This window comes from Zeus faber (genome assembly GCF_960531495.2).
Source record: "Zeus faber genome assembly, chromosome: 5".
In the NCBI taxonomy this organism is placed as follows: domain Eukaryota; kingdom Metazoa; phylum Chordata; class Actinopteri; order Zeiformes; family Zeidae; genus Zeus; species Zeus faber.
Genome location: NC_137192.1, coordinates 31,667,389 through 31,683,622, shown reverse-complemented (window position 1 = coordinate 31,683,622; position 16,234 = coordinate 31,667,389). Strand labels below are relative to the sequence as shown.

General features: G+C 46.5%; 2 protein-coding genes across 2 annotated transcripts; both read right to left on the bottom strand.

The window, feature by feature from the left end:
* Positions 1-547: 547 nt before the first annotated feature.
* prph (peripherin) lies at positions 548-5,264 on the bottom strand (the record flags this gene model as incomplete). The annotated part of the gene is made up of 9 exons (XM_080001133.1): positions 548-613; positions 773-846; positions 1,052-1,104; positions 1,355-1,575; positions 1,689-1,814; positions 1,916-2,080; positions 2,342-2,437; positions 2,819-2,879; positions 4,723-5,264. 9 exons carry the CDS (start codon positions 5,262-5,264, stop codon positions 548-550), a joined length of 1,404 nt encoding a protein of 467 aa, XP_079857259.1.
* Positions 5,265-8,398: 3,134 nt separating this feature from the next.
* On the bottom strand, positions 8,399-14,647 carry pmela (premelanosome protein a). Its single transcript, XM_080000331.1, has 12 exons — positions 14,533-14,647; positions 13,159-13,254; positions 12,901-13,047; positions 12,656-12,790; positions 12,022-12,183; positions 11,622-11,906; positions 10,620-11,537; positions 10,327-10,506; positions 10,111-10,213; positions 9,373-9,578; positions 9,158-9,248; positions 8,399-8,620 (listed from the first exon to the last, which is right to left on the bottom strand). Exons 1-12 carry the CDS (start codon positions 14,588-14,590, stop codon positions 8,473-8,475), a joined length of 2,529 nt encoding a protein of 842 aa, XP_079856457.1. The 5' UTR covers positions 14,591-14,647; the 3' UTR covers positions 8,399-8,472.
* Between the last annotated feature and the right edge of the window lie 1,587 nt (positions 14,648-16,234).

Genomic DNA, 16,234 nt, shown 5'->3' with positions numbered 1-16,234 from the left:
GCAAAGCTTAAAAAAAGAATGTCAATGTCGATGTCGTCACCGAGAGATAGTCAGCACTACGGGGAGATATTCAGCACCGTTGGGTGTGTCTAACGAGGAAACAAACAGGCCCGACCCACAACATTCTTTTTTTTTTATTTAATCAAATGACTTTTTTAGTGGATATTTTTCATTTCTGCAATACACAGGGATAACGTATGAATTCCCAGGAGACGACCACGTGATGATCAAGAAAACCAAGGCCTCAGTCGGTCTGCTAGTACAGCGGGGCTGTCCCGCCCGAGGGAAGACACAAGGCGGTGTTAGAATGAGCTGTTGGAGTAGCACCAAGGTGACCCTACTGTACGTAACCAGGATTCTTCTCCTGCTGCACCAGTATACACAGATTTTGCCCGACAATCACACAAACAACTAACTAGCAAAAAGAAGACTATATTGATTTGAACCTATTTTCGATGAGTTGCTTTGCCGTTTCAACGGATCGACTTTTTTTTTTCTCATGGCATCGATGACGGCACCGATTGAAGCTGGAACGTTTTGCATTGAACTAGACGTCCTTTGCATTTTCTTCACTCTTGTCGGTCTCCTTCTCCCTCTTGGACTCCTTGACAACCTATTGGAGGAACAGTAAAATAAATCCACTGTGAGATCCTCGACAACGCGCATGCAGAATGCTGCCGTTCCTTCTCTCCTCTGTGTACAGTGATGGTTAAAATCGGTAAAATACAATTTCACACCAAATGAGTCTCCAGTCCGGAGGCATCGACTTTACCTCTCCGTCACGAGTCTCCACGGTCTTTATCACAACAGTTTTCTTGCTTGTTTTGTCTGGAATCGGCTCATAGTCTATTTAAAAAGAAGAATTAAAAAAAACAAACAAGTCCTGTTAAAAGTGTGGGAATCGACACGCCTTCATGCAGACAAAATATTTGCTAATGAGTTTCAATTGCTTTTTCTTTTTTAGATCCTAATTTCCGTTCTGGAAAAGGGAGCACTGAAGTCACCGTTTTTCTTTACATCTAATGCGGGCAGAAGCAGTTTGACAGCTCACCTCTCTCCATGTTGTGACTGCTCATTCCAATATTAAACATGGGAATGGTAATCCTGCAAGAGAAGAATCATTTGCTGTTATTTGGTGTTAAGTGACTGTTGAGAATGACCGCGTTCCATCAGAGCAAGAGCGAATAAAGTCAATATAACAAACATTTTCAGGTGTGCACTATAAGGCCATGGCTAGAAATAATGAAAAATACAATAATTGTATTCACGAGCGGAATTTTGTCATTATAATAATCAGACAAAGGACAATGCACACCGTCAATATAAGATAGTTGCTTTAACCCCCCCCCCATACCTGCTCTCCTCCCCCTCCAGCAGTTTACGGTAAGTGGCGATTTCAATGTCAAGCGCCATCTTCACGTTGAGCAGGTCCTGGTACTCCCGCAGGTGACGCGCCATCTCGTCCTTCAGGTGGCGGATTTCCTCTTCCAGCCGAGCCACGCTGTCCTGGTAGTTGCCGATCTCGTTGCCAAATTGGTCCTCCATGTCCCGCATCTGCCTCAGCAGAGCCTCGTTCTGAGGCGCACGGAAGCACATGCACACGGACACACGCACACACAAGTGCAGGTTTAGGCAATGTTTTCCAGAAGAGATGGCAGAAGGTCGCCGCTCGACAATGGCCTCCTCACCGTATTCTTGAGAGCGTCGACCTCGCAGTTGAGCGACTGGATCTGCCTCCTGGACTCGTTGGCCTCCTGCTTGGCCTGCCTCAGGGCGTCGGTGTTGCGCTTGGCCGACTCGGTCAAATCGGTGAACTGCGGGAGGAGAGAACGGGCGGGCGTTTGGCACAGCCGGGCAACTCGCATGCATCCCCCTTTTTTAAATTTTTTTGTTTGAGTTGGCGTTGGGCTGTCACCTTGGACTTGTGCCACTCCTCAGACTCCTGGATGTTCTTGGAGGCGATGTTCTCGTACTGGGCCCTGATGTCCCTCAGGGCGGCGGTCAGGTCCGGCCGGGCGGTGCTCTCCACCTCCATCTTAAGCTGCTGCGTCTGCACGCTCACTTGCACATCCTGGATCTCCTGATGATGCCGCCGACAGGAACGCATCCATGTGGACACGGAGACCAAAATAAACTTGAATTCATAATTAGCTCTTTTGAGGGTTGGTTGCTTTTAGATGGATATACTGTACAGACCATTCACCAAACACCAGTGAACCATAGGGGAAAGATGGCCGGCTATCACATTATACATCAAAAATCCTAAACCCTTCGCAGCAGATTATAAATATCATGCAGAGTTATTCCTAAGCGTAGGCGGACTAGTAGAGCCGCTCCTTACCTCATCGTGGAACTTCTTGAGGAACTCAATCTCATCCATCAGAGACTCGATCTTCCTCTCCAGTTCCAAGCGGGACAACGTGGCGTCATCCACATCCTGGGTGTCACAGGGGACAGCGGCCCGGTTTTAGTTCCTTCGTCAACTCACCGCGGGCGGCACCGTCCCAGCGGCTGTCGTACGCAGGCCGACGCCGAGGTCGAGCCGATTCAGCACCGTCGCCCCGCCCGAGGGACGCAACACGGGCTGAACCTGTTTTCCCCCCGAAAACCTCGTCTGCCGCTTCGGCTTGCGAGGATCATCATGATATCAGAGAACATTTACGAGCGTTGAAACAGAGGGGGCCCCAACTGCGACCTGATGCGCGTCGCGAGGACGGAACAGCTGTTGAAACGTCGTCTAATAAAGGAGCCCCGGCGCATGCGATGTGACAGCCACAGATTCGGGCGCAGCTCATCATGGCTTGTGTAATGACCTTACCTTGCGGAAGAGCACCAAGTTATTTTCGGCCTCCGCCCTCTTCTGGGCTTCCTCCTCCAGCCTTTTAATGTGAGCGATGGGCGGATGGGCGGTCAGGGGGGAGGGAGGGAGGGAGGGAGAGAAGAAGAGGAGCAAGATGAGTTGTTGTCAGCGGCAATCTCATCTTGGAGGAGGCGTCTGGGACGACCGCATCGTGTTTGTCCGAGAAACCCCCTCCGGCCTCCGCCGCCTGATGGTGCGCCTGGGGGGGGGTTTTCTGCTGAAACCGGGCGTCAGCTGGCAATGAGCTACCAAATCACTTTGATCAATTAGTTAATTCGCTGTCATGTCAAAGGGGTTTTGCGGCGGACCCGCTGGGATGGACAGATGCTCTCAGCTAATTTGGTTTGTCGCCAGTTAGGGAGGATCACCTGCGCACGCTTTTTTTTTTTTTTTTTTTCGAGGAGCTTTCGGGCCACTCTCGTTTTAATGCTGTTACAGAGGCCGTGAGAGCAATAATGATTTAAATCCACCGTCTACAGTGCTCTTTAAAGAAATCTCTGATTCCTGTTAGAATGCACACAGCAGCATACGCATACTGTAGTATGTCCTTTGTCGAAGGTTCATAGAATATATTCATATATTTTTAATTTAATACCACAAGAGGTTAAATATTTTAAATGATCACATCATCACTAAGTCATGGCAGTACAGTGTATTTATGTGAGTCATCCTGAAATAAATCGCCCGGGCTATTAAAGCTCGGCATGCAGGCCGACAACAGGCTACAAAGACGTCTGGTTTTTACTCTTCCCTCTCAGACAGGAGTCATGATGCATGGGGACATAAAGTGGATTAGTGGGATGACATCGTGCAGCGAGGCCCGCTCCTCATCTTTAATTCATGCCGTGTTACAGGGGTCCTCTCTCCCTAATGGGGGCTCTGGCACTGTCCCGTCGGAGACGGGGGTGGGTGGGAGGGTGGGTGATACTGAACACCAACCTAATGGAGTCGTTTCGGACACATTGATTTTTCCAGAAGCAATTTTTTCCCTGCCGCCTGGTGTCCCGTCTCTCTTTCACTCTCGTTTCCGCTTTCTTCTCCTTTGTCCAGCCCCCCCCCCGCCCCCACTTAGACCGAGAGGACCCCACCTTGGCTCTAGCGCCTCCTTCCTCCTTCCTCCTTTCTCCTAAAACCTCCGTTGCAGGACAGTGAAACAATTCTCTGAGTTTCTAAAACGTGGTCTTGAAAAAAATCACGCACGCACGCACACACACACACACACACACACACACACACACACACACACACACACACACACACACACACACACACACACACACACACACACACACAGATGTATATATCTATATAGATATACTGTATATGCTGTATAATACATTTTTGATCCAATTACTGTCTGAAATGCTGTACGAAAATACCCTAACCTTAAACATCAAGATTTAATTAGACGGCCCACATTTAAAAGTCACACACACGCAGGCACAGCAAAATACACTGAATTAATAAACGGATCATGCGGTATGTCCGTCCGTCCCACATGCCACACCCTACCAATCAATCAATCAATCAATCTATCTATCTATCTATCTATCTATCTATCTATCTATCTATCTATCTATCTATCTATCTATCTATCTATCTATCTATCTATCTATCTATCTATCCATCTATCTATCTATCTATCTATCTCTCTATCTATCTATCTATCTATCTATCTATCTATCTATCTATCTATCTATCTATCTATGTATCTATCTATCTATCTATCTATCTATCTATCTATCTATCTATCTATCTATCTACCCATCTAGCCAAATTCATTAATTACAAGTTAATTAAACATGTAGTGACCCTATTGGCCTTACAACTGTGTTTACTGTCTGGAACAAGCTGCAACCGACCTCTGCTTGAGCAGGCCTAGGTCTTCGGTCAGGTTGTCCCTCTCCATCTGGTACTGGTCCCTCTCCTTGCCCATCGCATCCAGTTGGTGCCTCATCTCTCTCAGCTCCTCCTGGAAGAGGTCGGTGGCACGGCTGGGCTGCCCATGCTGCTGGCCCTTGAACTGGCTGAGCTCCTGCTGCAGGGCGCTGTTCTGCTGCTCCAGGTAGCGCACCTTCTCGATGAAGCTGGCAAAGCGGTCGTTGAGCTCCTGCAACTCCGCCTTCTCGTTGCTGCGGGTGGTCAGGAACTCCTGGTTGATGGCCTCGGCCAGAGTGAAGTCCACCTTGTCGTAGGAGAGGCGAGGGGGCTGGGGGCTGGACCGGGTGCGCTGGTAGCTGGTGGAGCGCTGCGAGGCGAGCGCCGGGGACATGGATCGCATGTAGTGCACCCCGGACTGAGGCATGCGGGAGGAAGCGGGAGAATAGTGGGACATGGAGATGGAACTCGGGCTTCCAAAAGTGCGGCGGTAGGAGGTGGAGTTGCGCACCGAAGAATGGCTCATGGTGGTCAGAGAGGATGGCGGAGTGGAGGGCTGAGGGCTCGGAGTCGGGCGTGAAGCAACAGGGCGTCCGACCGAGAAGCTCTCAGGTTTTATACACACGAGCTGGACATCCCATCTGCCTCACGCCCCCCCCCCCCCCCCCCACCCCACAACCACCCTCCCCATCCTAGAACCATTCCTTTCTCCATCACTCTTCAGCATACAAGATTAGGCCCCTCCCTGTCCTTGAGTGAGGGACACACCCTGCATCTTGTGGACTCACTGCTCTCTCTCTCTCTCTTTCTCTCTCTCTCTCGCTCTCTCTCGCTCTCTCTCTGTATCTCCATCCCTCTCTCCTCAGCACGTTGCCAGAGGACCTGCTTGTCTCCTACAGCATTGTTTCAATGTCTCCAGACCTCGCCATTATCGCCACAGCGCCACACCCAACCCCCGCCTCGCTCGACCCCCGTGCAGACGCCACAAATATTTTCTTGGTCTTTCTGAGTTCGCTCAAGTCTTGTCCATTATAACCCGTTGCCAAAGACCTTTGCCGTGTTTATCTCTTCACTGACATGTATATGAAAATGACGTGGTCACAGCTTCACATTATTCTTTAAGACATTTTTTCTGTCGTCCTTCCTTCCTTCTTCCTTTCTCCGTCCCCCCCCCCCGCGCAGTAATGCAGCGCTCTATTGATGTCCTGAGAGGCCATAGCAGAGCCGTGACGAGGCAGTTGTTCCGTCTGCCAACGTCTCTCAACATGTTCTGTCACTCTAACGGGCGGATGGACGTTTGAGGACAGAATGTGTTTGATTTAATCATTTTTCTTTTATGTCTTCTGTTTGACTTGAGACTTAGAAATGAAGATTGAGGTGGTAAGGGTTCAGTCATTACCTTGTCTTGCATATTTCCAATTAACGTGTTGAGCAAACGGCCTAATAATATCAAGTTGCGACTGAAAACTCTAATGACGAAAGCGTCATACAACAACATCAGACATTATGGTATAGTTTGGTACAAGTCTGTAATCCATTCAGCGAAGTCATCGTCATTGTTTCCATCAATGCATTGTATGCCGCAGCTGTAATATTGTGGTGTTCAAATATCACGGAATATGTCTTGTCAACGTGTATGTGGCGGTTTTTACCGCCAGTCGAAGAGTGCTCCGTATGTTTGGCGAAATCTATTTTATACATCCACACAAAGAAAATTAAAAGGAATCACTCAAATGAAGAGCATGCCATTTTGCCTGTCCCGACGAAACACTGGGAGGCCTTTCCCTCTAACGGAACTTTATTTTATTAAAAAACACTCCTTGGATTACTTTGGGGGCATTCAAAACCCCACGGTGACATTCTAGCAAAGACCTCCACACACGCACACGCACGCAGGCACACACACACACACACACACACACACACACACACACACACACACACACACACACACACACACACACACACACACACACACACACTTTCCTCCGTCTGCGTGGCTACTGGTCTGGGGAAAGCTGCTGCCCACGTCCGGCTTTCTCCATAATAAATGTCCTCTATGAGCCTCAGATCTATAATCTAATTGCTCTGCCTTATCGCCCATAGCTCTCTCTCTCTCTCTCTCTCTCTTTCTGCCTGTGTCTGCTGCATGAGAGCACACCAGCCGCTCTTTTTTGTTTGTCGAGAAATAAAACCCCGGTGAGGAAACAAGGTTTCGAATGTCATGGAAATTCAGCTCTCATTTCTTGGAGCATGACTACGCAGACATTACGGAAAAACCGTCTTTGTGTTTTACAGTTCATTCTTCCGACTACAGTTGAGATACACGTCCCAATTGATGTTTGGAGAGAGAAACAAAGACAGATAGAGAGAGAGAGAGAGAGAGAGAGAGAGAAGGAGAGATTAACCTCCGAGACATACACACAGTAAATTCTTTGTAAATATTCCTAAATACCATTTGTTCGGTCTTTGAGATCTTAATAGAGGAGGTTTTTGCTGCAGTGACGTCAGTCCTGCTCTGCACTGCAGTGTGCCATGTGATGTGTGTGTTACACGCCACAAGCGCAATCACTGAGATTAATTTACAACATATAGGCAGATTTGAAAGACGCTGGTAAGATAAATCTTCTCAGGCTCAAAGAGGTGGTTGTGGTACGTTGCTTTCTTTAATCCCATCTAGGTGTAGGCTCACATACAGGCCGGACAGCAGTGTGGTGATAACCACACCCCTTCCCGTCTCTCCTTCCCCCAGAATTATAGATCCACGTAGAGTTTCAGGATTTGACTGTATGAATTATAGATGTAGCCACAGTATGTTGTTTTAAAATCAGCAATACCTCGACATATTTGCACATAAGATTTGTCTAATGTAATACTCCAATGTAATAATATTGGTGGCAATCTATTCAAATCGTTCCAAGAAAAAGGGCGAAACCATAGATATTCAACTTTGTGCCGGGGTAAGGAAGCGAAGCGTCCATTTAGTGACTAACCCACTCACAAGAAGCCTCAGTTCTGTGCGACTCTATTACACTTAACCAAAACCACTGTTGAGACTGTGTAAAATTACAAGCTCTGGTGAAATTCACCGTATTACAATTGAACAGGATATGAAAACAGACATGATTAGGAAGGGTTTGTTTTATTGATTTACTGTAGGTGGTAAACATGAAAAAGTGCTGAGGTGTTAGTATTTCAAATTACATTGGAATAGTAATGGAAAGCAAAAAGCCTCCCATTGGTTTAGGGTTGATTTTTAAAGGTCTTACCTTGTCATATGCTCAAAATAAGTTATTATGTTATCTATAAACAATTAGTACCATTAAATATAACATACTTACTTTGGTTAAAAAATATACACAAATTTCCCCAAAAATTAAAATTTGAGGCATTTATTTATTCAATACTCAAGTGAGTTCCTTGAAAAAAAAAAAAAAAAAAAAGAATAAATAAATAATAATTATATATATATATATATATATATATATATATATATATATATATATATATATATATATATACATAAATATGTTTAATTCCACCTCTGCATAACTTACTTGTTTGAATTGTAAGCTTTATAGTTGATGGTGTTTTCTAAATCTTAGTAGTAGACGTCCATTTGTAGGAAATTGAACACACTTGGCAATTAAACAAATCGGACAGTATAAGATAACACTTTATTAATCCCCAGAGGGGAAGTCAGCATGACAAGCAGTACGAGCTGATGGTAAAACCTACACAACCCTTCCCTGAAGCAGTGGTCGGCTCTCTCCTGGCGACTGCCGGCTCAGCAGGTTCCAGAGCAGCAGGGGCACGGCTGTTATCGCCGAGCTGCCGTGGGTGCCGTGTTCCTCCCTGAGGGGCTGGTACTGCTTGAACCGCCTGTAGGGGAAATACCAGGCCGCCGACAAAATACATTAGAGAGACCGCGACTTCAAACCATAGAACCAGCCAAAATAAATTAAACATGTTTTTTTTTTGAAGAAGAAGAAGAAGAAGAAGAATGCTAAAACACTTTTAGTGACTACTCTACGTAGCGCTTGTTGTTACCACAGAAACCTGAATTCTTGCAAAGATTTACTCTAGAAAATCACATAGTTGGAATGAGTTGTTTTGACTGGGGTTGTATATAATCCCAAAAATATATGTATTCATTTTGGGTTCAAATTAAAGCAGAAAATAGAAACAATATGGTGGGTTTAGTGAGGACATATAAACTTATTTTGTTGTGAATGACTTTCACTATAAACATTTGTGGTGAATGTAATATATATCGAATTCGTATTGAATTATAATATAAAATCAGTTTATATGCACTCAGTTGCTTTAAGTTGAATTCGACCGAACTCGCCTGGTAATAAAATGGAAACAGAATAGGCAAATGTCATCCTTTCATCCATCATTGTGTCTTCTTCTTACCTGTACATCAAACCAATCGTCCCGACGACGCAGGCAAGGACCATCACACCCAGGACGGACGCTGCGGTGCCGGCTGGGGAAGCTGTGGATCCTGCAATGACAAGTCAATACACAGGTGAAAAACCTTGTGAGGGGGAGTGTGTGTGTGTGTGTGTGTGTGTGTGTGTGTGTGTGTGTGGGGGGGGGGGGGGGGGGGGGGAGTCTCTTTCACTTACCGACTGTCACGCTGACTCTGGCGCTCGCCACGGCGAGACTGACGTCGTTGGCCAGGGAGACGTTGATGCAGAAAACGCCCGAGTCGTTGAAGAACTGGCGGAGGACCAGCTGGCAGTCTGGCGACGGAGCGGCCGCGCCGCACACGGTTTCCACCGGCGTGATGCAGTCTGCATCCGAGATGACGGTGCAGACCTCGCTGGGCAGGCTGAAGGAAGCACACCGCGGAGTGATGAGAGACGAGGAGCAGAACTACAGCGCGAGCCTACGAATATCCCGAAGCCGCACAAATCTTAACAAAACCAAAGGAATCAAAGAATTACTAAAGAGTTAATTATGGAATGAATTTCATTTTATCTGTATGCACTCAAAAGAGTATTAAAGAGTCATTTAGACCCCTGGCCAATTTATAAAAACGCCAAGAGGCCAGGAGTGGGGGCGGGGAGGGGGCGTGTCTGAATCTGGAAGTGGGTGTGGTTTCACAGACCCCGCCCAGTCACTGGATCGCCGTTTCTCCCCCTCACTTTTCCCCATAACTTTTGTGACGTAGAGCGCCTCTAAAAGTGCTTATCTACGTCAGCATCTTCCCTGCAAGCTCTGCTCGGATTTCAGCATTTAAAGAAACGGCAATATTATGACTGGGACTGATGTGTTTCATGAGAAAAAATAAGTGAATTTTTTTCGAGATAACCCCTCAAACATATGTTGTAGTGCACCGTGGCTCAGCACCAACAACCTACCTTCCTTGGCAGGAGACAGTGAGGTCCACAGCGTTCTGTTGCAGCTCGGTAGTGAGAGACACCACATTGGCAACCTGCACGATCTCCACGCTCTCGATACCCTCTGCGCCGGCATTTTGAGGGATTTAAAAGCACGCGTCTTCATTAATAAATGCCTTCATTGGCCATTTGTATGAACTACACTGAAGTACAACTTATTCGAGCAGTTCAACTTACCGATAATGTCAACGGAGGTGGCAAGGGAACCGTAGCGGTAGACCATGCAGCCGGCCGCCAGCTCTGGGGCTTGTCTTTTGGCCAGAACCAGCGCGACCTGCGGTGCATCTGTGTCGATTTCCACCGCCGCCTCCGCTTCAGCTTCGACTGGAACAGCGTCCTCATCGGCGGCAGGTTGTACTTGACAAATCAAAAAAAAAAAGAGTCAAAATCAATTTCGATTCAAAATGTTGAACAGAAACCGAACTTGATATATTCGACACATGCAGCGGTTCTTCTTATGAATAGCTCACCTGTGGCGGCAATCTCATTCACTGCTTCCACTACTTCAGCCTCGGCATCAGCCTCAGCTGCGGCCGTCTCCACCACCTCGGCGCCTTCGGTGGCAGCAGGGACGACGACATTATCCACAGGTTCTACCGTCTCAACCGTAGCGGCAGCGACTGCTGCATCGATCTCTTGCGCCGCAGCCTCCTCTGCTGCAGGAGCAACGGTGACAGCCTCAGCCTCCTCCACCTGGACTGCGGCTTCCTCAACCACTGGGGTTTCCTCTGCCTCAACAGCAGGGGCAGCTGAGGCAACTGCATCGACTACTTGGACGTTAACTTCAGCTGCAGCGGTGGCCACTGCGGTTTCATCTGCGGGGGCTACTTCAGCGTCGGCCGCCACCTCAGCTGTGGCGGTGTCCGCGGCTGCGGCGGCCTCCGCGGCTGCGGCGGTCTCCTCGGCTGCGGCGGCCTCCTCGGCTGCGGCGGTCTCCTCGGCGGTCTCTTCAACGGCAGGAGCTACAGGTGCAACGGTGGCTACATCTACTGCTTCTGCAGCTGCGTCTACCTCTGCAGCAGCGTCTACCTCTGCAGCAGCGTCTACCTCTGCAGGGAGTGCGGCGGCGGCATCGGCGGCGGCGGCATCGGCGGCGGCATCGGCATCGGCGGCGGCGGCATCGGCAGCGGCGGCATCGGCGGCGGCCGGATCAATGACGGCCGGATCCTCTACCGCAGGGACAACAGCATCATCTGCCAATACAGCTGTGTCCGTATCTGTTGCGACGTCAGCTCCTTCATCCGCTAATGTGGCGTCAGAAGCTGGAACATCCAGAGCAGTGGCATCACCTTCCGGGGTCAGTGCTGAGGGGTTTGCTGCCGGGGCAGCTCCAGGGGTGGAGGCCATCACTACCACTGCAGGGGCAGCAGAGGCATCTACAGGGATTACTTTAGGAAGACAAGGAGGGAAGTTTTAGCACATTAACCACTGAGTGAAGACAATATAAAAATCAATACACTAATACATCTCACCAGCAGTGGGGTTGGCACAGCCATTGGGGATGCTCGCCATCAGAACCACCTGGGGCTTGAAGCTTCCTGGTGTGAGGTATGTGTGTGTGACGGAGAGGTCTCTTGAGATCAGAGTGCCGGTGTTGTCACCAAAGTCCCAGTTGAAGGTGATATCCGAGCCACTGAGGTACTGGCTGGGGTCGTGGAGCTTGACGTTAAAAGCAATGGCTCGGTTTTGGATGAAGCTCTGGTCCTCTTGGTTCACATCGCTGACTTGGTTTAGTGATATTGTGAAAGGAACTTGGTCTGAAACAGCAGAGGAAGAGATGTTATTGTAAACAAAATGATAATGGTCAAATTGAGCCTGAGAATTTTAAGTATTTTTATAATTTGAAAGAAAACAAAAAAACGATGCGATCACCTGTGATGGAGAACTGTGTGGAGGCGTAGCCCAGAGGTATAAATTTGTCCTTTCCACGGCAGTGGTAGATGATGACCTCCATGTTGTATGAGCCGAGTGGGACATTGTCTGTTCCAATGGAGAGAGAGGAGGACGGTCCGTCTGCCACCTGCCAGTAGCGCCCTGAGAAGAAATAGAAGAGATGACAAATCCAACTCATCAACAGTTCCCCTTTCTTGACTATAGTTTACGTTTAAAAGTTTATCTTAACAAGATCACAGATAATTGACCGTAAATTCCGAGAATCAAAGGAAACTAGAATTCGGTTTAACATATTTAGTTTAAAATGAACAATACTCATGAAAAATTCTTTATAATTTATCAGTGTGCTTTTTTAAGTAGAATAATCACTTTTAATTATATTTAAATTGCGTATTTAAAAATAAACATGTTATTTATATTCTGTAGTTGTGTAAATGTCTACATTGATACTGTATATGAAGATGTGTTTTGAAAGTGTTGTACTAATAAGTCATTTTCTAACTTTTGATTTATGGAAAAATTGTCTTTTTTCATCATACATTATTGATATCATAACTAGTACCAAACAATTTCCACAGAGAAAATTGCTGTATTTCAAACAAATCATCTTTACCCCAAGTCTTCCACACAAAGACGTAGCGCTGCTTCTTCTTCTGACTCCCGGCAAACGAGGACCCGTCGGGGAAGACTCCGGTCCAGTCGGCGTCCTGCTCCGGGTACACGGCCTGGCCTTCTAGATACTGGGTTCCTGGAATTCAAGGATCACGATCAACACGAAGCGGCCGGAGTCCGGGGGTGGGGTCGGGGTGGGGTGGGGGGGGAGGCCACCGCCCTTGGGGGAGAGCCAAAGAGCTTTACCGTCGACGGTGCAGTTCCTGGCCCAGACCACCTGGCCGCCGGGCAGCACCGTTTGGTTTGGCGGGAAACGCAGGTCGATGTTGAAGGTGGCTTTGGCTCCCGTCAGCGTCGGGGCGTCGTTCCTGACGTTGAAGGTGACTTCGCCGCCTGGAAACAATATTACACACAAAAACATTTTTTTTTTTTAGGACATCATTAAACCTAAACGGAAATATGAACGGATGAAAGGGTGGTATTTCCTGAAAGGTTACAACTCACCGGACCAGCAGTCTCTGAACCGCGAGTCTCCGTCCCTCCACACGGGATACATCCGTGAGTTCCACGAGCGGTAGCGTGTGAACTGAGATTTAGGCCCTAAAATAGACGGGAGAAAACGTGTCGCGGTTAAGTTCCCCTTGGGAAGAAAACGTCCAAAAACATCAAAAGCCTCGAGTCGGACCTCGAGTGAAATCCGGTCGCGGCCGCTTTGCTTTGCCTGCGGATACTCTCCGCCGCACGTTTTAAGTTTTCTCTCTCTCTCCTTTATATGATATTCCTACCTTAACGCCTGGTTTATTTTGTGCCCCCAAAACGACGCATTTAGGGACAACACGCGTGAGCTTATATTGGACAAGCATGGGGGATTAGGAGCGGGGCTGTAGGCGGCGGGGAGGCCAGGACCTGCAGAGGCGCGGCAGCGGCGGAGGGTTGGGGGGTTCGAGGCACCGGGAGTCACACGACCTCCTCAATCCCCCTCAATCCCTTTCATGTGACCATCAGCTGAGCGGCAGCGTCGTAATCCCAAAGCGCTGGAATGAGGGAGCTCAGACACCGGGGCAGCCTGGAACTCATGATGTGTGTGTGTGTGTGTGTGTGTGTGTGTGTGTGTGTGTGTGTGTGTGTGTGTGTGTGTGTGTGTGTGTGTGTGTGTGTGTGTGTGTGAGAGAAAATTTGTTTTTTTTGGGGGGGGAATTTACTTTGACATTCTCCTTTGAGAATCGCACACACGGCGTAACACAACAAAGACAAAAACACACATAGGGGGAGATAACCTCAAATATATCACTGTACAGTCAAGTGTTAAAGTTCATTCTTTCTTTCCTTATTCTTTTTTATAGTTTGTTGTTTTTAAATACAGTGCTGTGTCGTTAAATATGAATTGATTACGTGGGTCATCTCAAGTGTTGAGCGGGCGTGAAATCGGCATAAAATCCAAGTTAAACTCGTCCGCAGTTCACTGATTCGAGGACAATGGTCCCAAAGAAAGCAGTACCGATCCCTGATGAGATTTAAACGCAACTTTGAAACAGAGAGAGCACGGCTCATTTACATGAGTCAGTGACGTCACGGTGATCAAATGTATTTCTGATTGGATTTAAACAGAACACTGAAATGCAGAGAAGTGGAGTTTAACAGCCAAGTCACAGTAAATGTATTTCTAAAAAAAAATCCCCCTTGATAATATTAGACAGGTCTTCTTCTCATTCAGTGGAAGGTGGTAACCACATGTTGAAGGCGAATTCATAGTATTGCTACGAAACTGAGTCAAAAAAGAAAATGAGCAAAGAAAGTCTTGGGGGGGGGGGGGATTAGCAAACCAGAGCCACCATATCAAATTAAATTTAACTAATCGATGAATTGAGATGTACTCACTTGCCACCGTTGCAGATGTACAAACCAAAACCAGGGCCAGCAGTGTTATCGTCCTCATTGTTCGGTCGGTTGTGTTGGTCCTGTTCCTCAAACACTGTTCCTCCCTCCGGTCCTGAACCCTCACACGGCTTCTAGAGGAACCTGGGGAAGGGATTCTGGCTCTCTTTAAGAGAGACTTGGCTCCCAAATTACCATACCATGCAACCTGGCACCACCCCCTTTAGCCACACTCAAGCACTGTATCATTTCTGTTGCAATATCGATTACTATCGTTTACTGCCAAAGCTGTTGGATTGTTTGACTTATGTCCTTATTTAGTTGTTATACTGTGAAGTACAAAACTCCTGGTTCCACTACGTTTTGATAATGAAAGAGCAAGATTGATTTTTAAAAGCATCCATTGACAGAAGAATATCCCGTTTTTTTGAACAACGGGGGCAATCTTTAAACGACGAGACAGAGTTCCCAAAGGCCAAAGATTATTTATCTTAAAGGTTAGCCAGAACTGAGGAAAAAGATAAGATGCCTCACAAAGAGAAAATTCTCATTTTAAGTGTTGTAATGAAACGAATCTTTTTGCAAAACGTTTTGATTTATTTCATTATTCATTTATTTTTTCTCCCATCTCTCCCTCCAATATGCGTGAATAAATGTGTGTGTGTGTGTGTGTGTGTGTGTGTGTGTGTATAATTATAAGTAAAAAACAAAAAATTAATAAATAAACAAATAAATGTCTTATATATATATATAAAATAAAATGCCAGGGTGTCTAGTACCTAGAAAGAGAAGTCAGAGCAGTGAGCACAGCACTAGTCATGTTTTAACATCTGACCTTGCAGTTATGCGTGCATGGGGGTCACAAGATGAGTGTGAGGATGGCAAATCAATAGCATCCTTTTATTTCTCATGCTTTCCTTCCCGCTTGGTTGTCTGTCCGCAAGCTCTTCTGTCAGCCTAGAGAATAATTGCTTTGAGTAATAATGTCAAAGCAAAACACCCGTGCTTTGTTAGAGAGGCTGTGGGAGCTCCTTGTTTCTTCTTTTTCAAGGGATGACTTTTACGTTGATTCATTCATCCACCAAGGAAATGTATATTAAAAAAAACAACCCAGAATATCAGCTAATATTACTGGTGTGTTGGTTTGTAAATAATTCTATACCAATCAAATATGTTATTTTTGGATATCAGAGATACATGTACATTCAAATGGGTACATGTGCTTTGTTTAGATGGGAAGTGTAAACGTATATTCCCCAAGAGGGTTAATAAAGATTTCCTGTAAATATTACCAATAACATCAAAACAAAAGGCTTAATGGAGACTATTTCTTTGAATTCTCACAATAATTGGGCCAATGATAGCTCAGAAAAATTGAGTGGTGAAACCAGTTGTTGAAGACAGATATTGAATGTTTTATTATTATTATTATAATTATTATTATTATTGTAAATATTATTTTGCTATATACTTAAAAGAGATACTTTGTACTTTATACTGCAGTTTATACTACATTTTGACTATCTTCATTCAGACGAGAAGGTCAGCGGCAATTTAATCTGTGTCCAAAACAGGTCGCATGCTAACTGTGTTAGCTCAATGCATGGCTGCAGATGGGATCAACTAGCCTAGCTCGTGTGAAGTTGAGTAAATAAACATCCCAGCACCTCAAAAGATAAGTGATTAGGCAATGCATCTAAGGTCT

Bases quoted from the DNA above. Each gene is read 5' to 3' on its own strand.
- pmela (XM_080000331.1), bottom strand. From the start codon at position 14,590: ATGAGGACGATAACACTGCTGGCCCTGGTTTTGGTTTGTACATCTGCA. The intron at 13,255-14,532 runs GTGAGTACATCT...CGTCTATTTTAG, and splicing joins TACATCTGCAACGGTGGCAA to GGCCTAAATCTCAGTTCACA. The intron at 11,907-12,021 runs GTGATCGCATCG...CTGCTGTTTCAG, and splicing joins CACACAGTTCTCCATCACAG to ACCAAGTTCCTTTCACAATA.